Here is an 11,893-nt window from a genome sequence, read left to right on the forward strand (position 1 = left end):
ATGCTCGCCCTTTCAGCCGTGGGGGCGTTATAATGTGACGGTCAATCCCACTATTCGTTGGTAAAAGAGTAGCCCTAGAGTTGGTGGTGGGTGGTGATGACTAGCTGCCTTTCCTCTAGTCTTACACTGCTAAATTAGGGACGGCTAGCACAGATGGCCCTCGAGTAGCTTTGTGCGAAGTTCAAAAACAAACAAAACAAACAAACAATAGGCTTTAACAGTTATCTATTAAAGTGAGAACCATATTTTTATATATTATTCATTTTATTTATTATTAACTTTGTACCACATTTTGTGGGAAATGCAAAAAAGTAGTGCCTTTAAGGTATTTTTAAAATATCATTATTTATAAATAGAATAAGTAGATGGCACTGAAACTGATCTTCAACGTCTGGTTGGATCGTTTGATTTTAGCCATTATATATTGATTGAGCATTCTTCATTGTTTTTAATTAGTTCGAGAATACAATTAATCTGCTTATGTTTCTTATAATATCGATCGATCCTGTTATATTGCAACAATATTTTAGCTTAAGCAAATGAAAAGTAGAAAACTACACAAATTAATCTCATTGTATTGAATGTTAAAACCGTTGCGCTGTGCTCATTGCTATTGCATTGCAGAAACAAGGTTCTACGGACTATATTACATTACACTGTGTAATGCGGAAGTGAAGGAGCGCATTTTTTTCCACATAAGAATGGTTTTTCAAGTAATATCCAATCGCCATAATAAAAACTACTTTAAGGACTAGATTAATAATCCTTTCTAAAACACTTTCAGAACTTCACAAAACTCGTTTTTTCTTCTTCTTGCCTATTCTGAATATGTTTTATGATTGCGCTAAATCTATTTAGGAAACTTTCCACTCAGATATGAGAATATGACTGTTTGTTTGTTTTGAATTTAGCGCAAAGCTACTCGAGGGCTATCTGCGCTAGCCGTCCGTAATTTAGCAGTGTAAGACTAGAGGGAAGGCAGCTAGTCATCACCACCCACCGCCAACTCTTGGGCTACTCTTCTACCAACGAATAGTGGGATTGACCGTAACATTATAACACCCTCACGGCTGAAAGGGCAAGCATGTTTGGTGCGACCGGGATTCGAACCCGCAATCCTTGGATTACGAGTGGAACGCTTTAATACACTTGGTCATGTCGGGCCTGGTATATGACTGTTGTGCATGTGTGTATCTAATAAAAAACACCTTAGTTGTGTAAAAAAGTGTGAGGCCAAAAAAAAAAGGAGAAGTGAACGTGCGACTTAAACTAATGGAATCAAAGATAGCTGACAAACTGGTAGCTGGCTGAAATTTTATCATTGATAAGAATTCTACAGCAAATATTCATGCATTAAGTAGCCAGGCCACGTTTTTTTTTTTTTTTGTTCATCTTTGGACATGATGACGCAAATTAATCACACACTTATATCACAGTGACTAAGAATTTCCAAAACGGAAATATTCCTTGTACTTAATGGCACTGGAAAACATACGATCATGGATCAAAAGAAATAGATCTGCAACAAGTCATATCCTACACGTGCCAAGCAACGTACAACGTCTTTTAACAGATGAGAAAATCTGAACACAAAGGCCAGTGGCGAAAACTGCTCGCAAGCTCCAAGCAACATAATAAAGAAGTATCTCTTCTGGAAGAATAATTGAAATGACGTATACGCAAGCTGCTTCTACGAAATAACTGCTCAACCGTTGCGTACTTCAAGTTGAAGAACGAAACGGGTATTCATGGTATTCTGTACGAAGACATATCAATCAAGTCGCCAGCCGCAGCATCTGTAGGTTTTTGTACGATCGATCTGTTGAAAAGAGCCTTGGGAAGCCGTAGCCCTTGTATATTAGGAGGATTATGAAAAGCCTTTAAAAAGGAGTGATGTACTTTGGACATGATAATTTAACGACAGACTGTTTTCCAGTGGAAACTATGTTGCAATGCCATTTTTAAGATTGTTGTTGGTTTTCTTCAAATTTTGCCTAAAGTTACTCGAGTGTTATCTGCATTAGTCGTCTCGAATTAAGAAGTGATACACAAGAGGAATGGCTACTCTTCTACCGTTGAATAGTGAGATTGACCACAACATTAAAAAGCCTTCACGAGTAATAGAGGATGATAAGCATGTTCGGCGACGGAATTCGAGCTCGCTATCCGCAGATTGCAAATCGAGCGCTCTAACCTACAGGCTATGCCAGGCTTCTATTACCAAGAAACGCGTTCTTCACATATGGCAGTACTATACACGGTGACAAGTACTGCAACGACATAGCAATGTTCCAAAATTGTTTTAATACAACGTACTAAACTTCTGTTTAGTAGTAATATTTAAAATATAGTTTTGCTTTCCTGGCTTTGAATCATCCGATAATTGATATATTATACTCTATTCCTTTCAAGTATTTCTATTTTCAAGTAGCTTTTAAGACGTTACAACAGTTTTTATTAGGCTGATTGAAAGGAATATTGATAGAACTTCAAAACAAAAGAAAATCCTCAATATCCGCGGCACTTGAAATTATTTTAGGCAGGATCAAAGCAAAATAATCTATGATAATTTTTTTTTTCCTTTTTATGCGCCAGCAATACCAAGCGTGGAACGTACGTATACCAGATTCGATTTTATCACTACCAGCCTTCACTCAAATTGAATTTTTTTTAAGAGTAAATTATCCTATGAGACCTTCGACGTGATCAAACGCATCAATTGTAAACTGTAATTAAGCCTCAACTCAGTAGGGAAATGATGGAAATATAAGCTAAAATCGTGTACTTGAAAAAACAACAAAGATTCAGAACCATACTGCTGCGACTATAAATATATTTCAAATGAAGCGTGTTAACATCTTTATCTGGATTTGATTGAACTTTCAAAATTTAGCATTTAAGTAGCGACACTTTCCTTCACCATGTTAGTTTTTGTTTCCTTTGATCATATGATCCAATATTTGAATGATTATAAATTAATTAACAAATTTAAGTTGTTATTTGTTTGTTAATATTACTTTACAAAGCAATATCTAAACAAGTAAGAGTGTATGGTTTGTTGTAGCTGAGTACAAATCTACACAATAGGATATCTGTGCTTTACCCACAATGAGTATGGAAACCAGCTTTTTAGCAGTGTATCCGAAAACATTTGCCCGGCATGGCCAGGTGGTTAAGGTACTCGACTCGTAATTCGAGGATTGCGGGTTCGAATCTCCGTCACACCAAACGTGCTCGCCCTTTCAGTCGTGGGGGCGTTATAATGTGTTAATCAAAAAACGAACAAGAGTCACAATATCAAGTACAAGAAATTTCAATACATTTACCCGATGGATTTCAGTTGTTGATGTAATTTTTGTCTAAAACACTGTGGTGTTTAATAAATGTAATTCTGCACAAAAATTTTAAACGTTAAAGTTTGTTCTAAAGTTGCACTTTAATATCATTGTATCCAAGACTCTTCCTTTCATATCTGTTGTTAAATAGTCCCAGTGTAGTATTAAGCATGCCTGGTTGCGTATCGGAAAGACCGAGATTCGAACACATTGATGTGTCGCTAAACACGCTTTGTACTTGCAACTGTGAGCACGTCATAAAAAAGTAACAATCAGTTCTATAATTCGATGAAGAGTGTTTGTGTAAGCGTCGAGTGTTTCTGACTAGTTGGCCTCCCTCTCATCAGCAGCTTTAAACTAAGAATGGCTAAGACTAAATCTCGGGGTTTACAAACTAGTTTTTTAGCTCTATTATCGCATAAGGCGTAGGTGTTTTCTTATACCAAAGCCACATCGGGTTATCTGCTGAGACCACCGAAGGGAATCGAACCCCTGATTTTAGCGTTGTAAATCCGTAGACTTACCGCTATACCAGCTGGGGACTCGTCGCATAAGTGTTGCTCAAACTGAAACTAAAAATACTGTTGTTAACTGTATTTATAATTCTTCTATAAAATATCATAAAGCATGTGTGTCTTCTAGAGACTGAGAAGATAACGAATTGCTTGGTCAAGGAACTAAATTATATGTAAACAAGCTTTATAGCTTTCGAAAGAGTTGGGTGGTGCTGGTTTGTGATCATATGTATAAAGTAACATTATGTAAACTTACCAATTTCAATAGCTGTTCTGTGCTTATTCTAAAACATATTTATGCTGATTTTATTCTTTTGGGGGTTCAAGATTTCTAGACGTATTAGAATTTTATAGCTGACTAAATAAACCATTTTTGTGTGATGGTTTATTTATTTTTGAACTTGATAGATCTAAGTTATGTATACGAAATATCTACAGAACTCTTAAACTTAGAGGTTTTAAAACAAGCGATTGTGATTGTTCTTACAACTCTTTAAGAAATCTGTACCTGAAGGTTTTATCATACTTTATACAACTGATTGCAAAAACGAATAAGATATAAGTTTTTTAAAAATATAAACATTAACTATGTGATGCGATATTATTTGTTTTTTGCTAAGAAACAACTACATCAAAACCGACGATAAGCCACTAGAAATTTATTTTATATATTAACTGTTAATTTACTAAATATTTTAATGTTTGGAGCTCTACTTATATCAAACATTTTATTGCGTTAACAAGATAATGCTTTTTTTTTTTTAAAGCGTTCACTGTTTTACTCAATGTTACAAGTGAGAAGACGTGCAGATGTGTTAGACTATTTTTAAAACGTAACAGATATAGCATGCGAAGCGGATTTTACGCGCATCTTTTAGTTGTTGCGCATTTTAACGTTTTAGATTATAACTGACATTTAATTTTTAGAAGGTTGTCTCATATTTATACTTTTCTTTTGTGTCCAGATTGCTTGTTGTACAAGGTTGGAAAACCAGTTTTTCAAAGATTTTCTAAATCTATATGGGGCTGCTGGATGAAAGATGCCTCACCATCAAATGTCGAACAAGCAAATAAATACTGGTTAACGTTACGTAATAAAAAGACCACCTTATATGAGTTCGCAAACAAAGACTTTTTCCGCAACAACAGCTACACAAAGTTGTACACACTTCCCTACGCACTTACAGGTAACAATCATGTAGTTTTTAACGGTTCGTTTTATTACAACCGAGAGGGAACAAACAGCTTAGTCAGATTTCATTTATTAACAGCGACTAACTCGACAGTCCAAATCCCTCACGCTGCCTACAAGGATGGCCATTACCTTTACTCCTCAAAGAGCAGTTACATGGATTTGGCTGCTGATGAAAATGGAATGTGGGTCATTTTTGCAGAAAATAATACCAATAATACCCAAGTTCTTAAGTACCATCCATACACACTTCAGACGGAAAAGATGTGGAACCTCTCTCTTGACCACAGCAGGATTGGTGAGACCTTTATTGCATGTGGTGTTTTATATGCTATCGGAAGTGTTACCGCTCTTAAAACACGAATTTCCTACGCTTACGACTTGTACCGCAAAAGAACCCTGAGCATTAACTTGGGTTTTGTCAACCCTTTTGGAAGAACCACAATGGCCAGCTACAACGCCAAGGAAAAAGTAATCTACACATGGGATAGAGGAAACCAGTTACTCTATCCAGTAAGATTCGCTACCACGAATATGGCTAAATCTGTTCTCAGAAGAAACAAAAAATATTCAAAAACCTAAAATTACCTTCTTATTATTCTAAATAAATTCACCTCTAAGTTATTATTATTACATTATTTAAAAACACATTAATAAAATGTACATTGAATGAAAACGCTTTTAAAAATTAAACTAACGACATTAAAATAGTTCAGGGATATTTCATTATAGTTTATCATTTTATACAGGTACTGAAGTTATTTCTTTAATATGAATTGATTTCAAGAAATAATTTCTAAGAATATTAAGTAAAACACGAAAAAGTACGATAGCAACTTCTATAGTTTATGGTAGTGTTTCTTCACATATAGATATAAAGAAAGCTAAATTATATTTTAAGGAAAGATTAGCTGTAATGAAAGAATGTGTTTAATTCTGTAAATCTCGTGCCTTTAAAGTAACTAAACATTGTAACCGAATAAACAGATCTAAAATAAAAATATTCTATATATACAGTATTATTAAATTGTAATGCTTCATATCATAATAAATTAATAATGGTGATTTGTAGCATCACAAATATTCTCTATATGTTATCCACCAATCAGATTTGTAGTTCGTAATAATACATAGAATGTTTGTGATGCTACGGCTCAACACTTTCCGTGCAGTTTCATGTGAAGTGTAACTAATTAGCAACTTTTATAAAATGATTACTGCCTTATTATTTCATGGTTTAACATATCTTATTGTCGTTCTTTTAAATTCCAGAATTATTGAAAGGTAGTATACATTTTTTGGTAATGTTGTATCATAACACTTTCTACTAAAATGTTCAGAGAGAGCGAGAAAATGTTGACTGGTTTTCAACACAACAGCAAAACAATAATATCGTATTACTTCACCTGGTGGTTTCCTCAAGTACACAATCTTCAATAAAATCGTGTCCTTGCCTTTAAGTCTTTAAGCTGATAGTGGGTTAAAACTTCATTGATGTACTACAGCGTTGGTTTCTGTTTGAAGTAATTCAGTCCTAACCGCATTCAATGGGCTGGGGAAATTTAACTAGCATGATTTTTTATTTTTGTTTTCTAGCTTCTTAAAATTCACTGTCTGATCAAACTTAGTTGTATATTGTTATGGTTATTTTGTGTGTTTTTTAATCATTATTAAGGTATTCACTTGAACATTTAGATGGTTTTCATTTTAGGGTGAGATTTTGCAAAGTATATTTTATATTACATGAGTCTCTAATATTTTATGGTGGTAAAGTAACTTAAAGAGTTTGCCGCAACCGACTAGCATTGCAAGTGAGGTGAAATAAGAGAATAAAAGGACCTGAAACTAAGATGGCCATTGGTCTTTCCGTCTGGAGTTATTAGGTTTATTTACGTGTGTTTTTTATTTTCTTTTGCAGTGCTTTATACAACATTATTTTAAATTGACTAGAGCACGTTTTTAAGTCGATCAGTGAAACTGAACGAGTGAACGGGTACATTTGTTTAGTAACTACAATATGTGAAAACCTTGAATTTTATGTTTGATAATAGGAAAGAAGTGCAAAAACTTATTTTCTGATGTGTCTGTTAAAACGATCAGTGTAAAAATGGTATTTAAAATCAACTACTATGGAAATGTATTTGATGGTAAAATATGTGTTAAGTGATTTCTTACCGTTTCTTGTATTGGTGTTTATTAATGATAAAATAAAAGTATTCTAACCTCAGAATATATTTACATGTATTCATGACATTTAAGAAAATGACGTAAGAGATGTCCTGTCTGTCATGAAGTTGGTTCACTATCTATCATATCTTCTGACAGTATTGCAGGTTTGACGATTTCTCCTGCAATAATATGATGGAACGTTTTCTTTTAATAAAGACTATTTCTGCTACAGCTGACGTTATTACGTTCGACTTATATTAAAATACAAAAATGTATGTTTAATAAAATGTTGACGGATGTTCTTTCAATATTTTTCCCATTTCTCTTCACGAAATAGAAACTTTTGCCAAAAAAAAAAAGACGTCATAGACTTGCGAGAAAGAACGTTTTAAAATCAAGTGTAATCAATTAATAATTCACTTCATTTACTATGAAGAGAAGTTCAGTAAAATTATTTTTGCTATAAATTGTATTCGTTAGTTGCAGTATCTTATTCATCACGTTTAGCTTTAACCTCAGAATCAAATATTCAGGACCTAAAGCACCTTTAGAACAATCAACGTTTTTTTTATAATTAAAATAATAACTGATTTGTCTAAAAATTTTATGTCGTATCAATGTTTTGTATTTTGTAGTATTCAATATATTGTTTGTTTATATCGCCTGTAAGATGAATTATTTCTATTGTTTTTGGTAAATTAGTTGAACACAGAAACAATATAATGGTGACATAAACAAGTTAAGAGCAACGGTAATTACATCTGGAAAATGTGTAGTCATAATAAATTAATATTTTATAAATTACTAAATTAACTGAAGCAAAAATTACTTTCAGCTGATCAATAGAATTTAGTTATCTGATACGAAAGAAAGGAATGACACTGAAATGACTAAACATACAACCCATATTGTTCTGGATGTATTTATAATTTAAATGACTAAATATACAACCCATATTGTTCTGGAAGTATTTATAATTTAAATGACTAAACATACAACCCATATTGTTCTGGATGTATTTATAATTTAAATGACTAAACATACAACCCATATTGTTCTGGATGTATTTATAATTTAAATGACTAAAATACAACCCATATTGTTCTGGATGTATTTATAATTTAAATGACTAAATATACAACCCATATTGTTCTGGATGTATTTATAATTTAAATGACTAAATATACAACCCATATTGTTCTGGATGTATTTATAATTTAAATGACTAAATATACAACCCATATTGTTCTGGATGTATTTATAATTTAAATGACTAAATACACAACCCATATTGTTCTGGATGTATTTATAATTTAAATGACTAAATACACAACCCATATTGTTCTGGATGTATTTATAACTTAAATGACCAAATATACAACTCATATTGTTCTGGATGTATTTATAATTTAAATGACTAAATATACAACCCATATTGTTCTGGATGTATTTGAAATTTAAATGAATAAATACACAACCCATATTGTTCTGGATGTATTTATAATTTAAATGAATAAATACACAACCCATATTCTTCTGGATGTATTTATAATTTAAATGACCGAATACACAACCCATATTCTTCTGGATGTATTTATAATTTAAATGACCGAATATACAACCCATATTCTTCTGGATGTATTTATAATTTAAATGACCGAATATACAACCCATATTGTTCTGAATGTATTTATAATTTAAATAACTAAATATACAACCCATATTGTTCTGGATGTATTTATAATTTAAATGACTAAATATACAACCCATATTGTTCTGGATGTATTTATAATTTAAATGACTAAATACACAACCCATATTGTTCTGGATGTATTTGAAATTTAAATGAATAAATACACAACCCATATTGTTCTGGATGTATTTGTAATTTAAACATTAGAGTATTCAAATTTTCTCTCTTTGAACTAAGTTATTCTGTAAGCACATATTTTTTTGTTTCGATTTAGTGGTAATCGAATTAATATTTTGTTAAATGTGAACACCACATGTGCCAATATATTGTCACACGTCTTTAGTTATACATATATATATACATGATATATACTTACATATAATCGATAGTTAACCACCGACACATAAAACACAGTGGCTAAACTTACATACATATGTTACTTAAAGTGCCCTTTTTCATATTGGTAAACATAAATATTTATTATAGAATGAGAAATTAGAGCATTATCAGTAGTAATTTTATGGCAGGTACTCAGTTTGTTTGTTGTTAAACATTAAGCTACACAATGTTTTGTTTGTTCTGTGCAATGGGTATAAAACCTCGGTTTTAGCAGAAAGTAATGAAAAGAATGTTAAAAGTAATAAGGAAACAGAGTTATAGAACAGTTTTTTACGATGTAGAATTGATAAACAAAGAGTAATTAAAAATTTTAAAGATTATTCTGTATATGTCTATTGTTTTAAAATGTGAGAAAATAAACATTTCGTGTTGGAACATCTTAACTATTGGTAATCAAGATTTTAAATGTAACTAAATGGAAACATTTTAGCAGTTAAAGTTCATGACCTCAAATAAGATCCAAAACTTTGTAACGGGAATTATTAATCGACGCTCTTCTAGGAATTGTTTATAAAACGCTATATAAAAACGCTGAATCATTATTAGTAAACATCGAATGCTGTCATCAAAACCAGGATTTATGTAAGGTATTGCCTGTTAAAATGTTGGTTATCACAAGGTTACGAAATACGCTCACAACAGCGACGCTGCCTTCTGGCTGAACACAAAAATCTATTACTGTTAAATGTCAACAAATTTTCAAGCAAATGCTATTTCTTGGCTTTGATTTTGCTGCAGGTTAAAAGTAGTTATTACGCCATACAACATAAAAAAAAACAACTTGCGTTTATGAAAAATGGAAAGATGAAGGAGAAGAAGTCAAAGTTATTCTGTTTCTTCCTTACGGTAGATCAGTTTGAAGAATTTTGTTTGACTTGTTAAGTCCTATCGACTTTATGAGGAAGTTTTTCCTATAACTGTCGAAGATGTATCTTTACTTTAGAGAACTGAAGTAAAATATATCTATTTAATCTTCCGCTACTTGTCGTATGTTATTTACTCGTGAATGCTTCAAGTTCGCTTACTTGTTGTTTTAAATTCGCTCAGACAACAGTACGATAAATGCAGAATAGAATTCGACGGCTCAGTATATATTACTGATTATTGCGTTATTCAATATGGAAGTGATTTGTCAGACATCGATTTTGTGTTATCTTACAATCTGAAACAGCTTCTGTAAAACAAGAAAATGTTTCACAGAAAAAAATATAGTTCGAATATTTTCTCTTTGCATAACAGATTGATACAGCTGTTTGGAAGATCCTTATTTAGAATGAATAAAACAAACACAAAATATGTTACATCGAAAATTCAGAAATCATTCGGTAAAACCTTGCAATAAACTGCTTGCTATACCTTGAAGATCTTTAAGATCGATCGTTTGCTATATTTCTTACATGTTTTTGAACAGCTTCGACTTTGCATCCGATGTCCTTCACTGAATAAAGTTTTAAAATTCATCTACAGTCTCGTATACATCAAGAAAATGCACTTTGATAAATTCTAAATCTGAAATTGCGGAACTCATGATTCAGAGAGTGTGTGTGTTTTTTTTTATAGCAAAGCCACATCAGGCTATCTGCTGAGTCCACTTAGGGGAATTGATTCAGAGAGCGACCTGTCCATAAAATGTCACATCTCGTTCAAAAAGCTATCTCGTAATACAACAAAAATACCGATATTGTGTTAACACAGTTATTCCTCTCAGAACATATTTTCAAACTTTCATCATAGTGCGTCATATGACTAGCTTATATTTCTTAATTAATTAATATATTGTACTTACTTTATTTTATTTACATCCATTAAAAAAAGTAAAAATGGATTGCTATGTTTTTAGCTTGAGTATTAACTAATACAGATTTTATCTATGTTCATCTTAAATCAAAATATTTTCACACACTCTAATTTTTTGGAAGTTAGACCCTAACTGTTGTTGGACATTTCAACATAAGTACATTAGTTATGAAAATCGGTTGAAAAAAAAATTTTTTTTCCTTTCATACTATAAACATAACATAATGTTTAGAGACAACAAGGGACCTGTTTGTTGACCTCTGCTGTTTCACCTTCAAGCCAAGCTATAACATAACATAATGTTTAGAGACAACAAGGGACCTGTTTGTTGACCTCTGCTGTCTCACCTTCAAGCCAAGCTATAACATAACTTAATGTTTAGAGACAACAAGGGACCTGTTTGTTGACCTCTGCTGTCTCACCCTTCAAGCCAAACTATAGCATAACTTAATGTTTAGAGACAACAAGGGACCTGTTTGTCGACCTCGGCTGTCTCACCCTCCAAGCGAAGCTAAAACTATTAAATAAATAAATAAAATAATAATTTAAAGTAAACTCTTATCATTCATAGATCTATCAAACTTTCTTTTAGACTCCCTCAAATATACTGCCTCTCAACGTCCAAAGGCAACCCATTCCATAGTCTTAGCTGAAGTACTTTTGCATCGTCTTTTTCCTATTAAACTTAACATGAACAGTTACTGTGTCGAGTTTGGTTCTACTAAAAACTGCCTACAACTGAGCAGACAATAAATTAGACAAACTTTTACATTCCGACATAAATCACAAGAAA

General features: G+C 32.3%; 1 protein-coding gene across 1 annotated transcript in view; it reads left to right on the forward strand.

Annotated features, from left to right (window-relative positions):
• Positions 1–8,584, forward strand: part of LOC143249734 (uncharacterized) — a 103,428-nt gene extending 94,844 nt beyond the window's left edge. Inside the window, exon 10 of the mRNA XM_076500064.1 lies at positions 4,816–8,584. Within this exon, the coding sequence (XP_076356179.1) occupies positions 4,816–5,624 (809 nt within the window). The 3' untranslated portion in view covers positions 5,625–8,584. The remainder of the gene's footprint in view (positions 1–4,815) is intronic.
• Positions 8,585–11,893: the final 3,309 nt, after the last annotated feature.

The sequence above is a fragment of the Tachypleus tridentatus genome, chromosome 4 (assembly GCF_004210375.1).
Source record: "Tachypleus tridentatus isolate NWPU-2018 chromosome 4, ASM421037v1, whole genome shotgun sequence".
Classification (NCBI taxonomy): domain Eukaryota; kingdom Metazoa; phylum Arthropoda; class Merostomata; order Xiphosura; family Limulidae; genus Tachypleus; species Tachypleus tridentatus.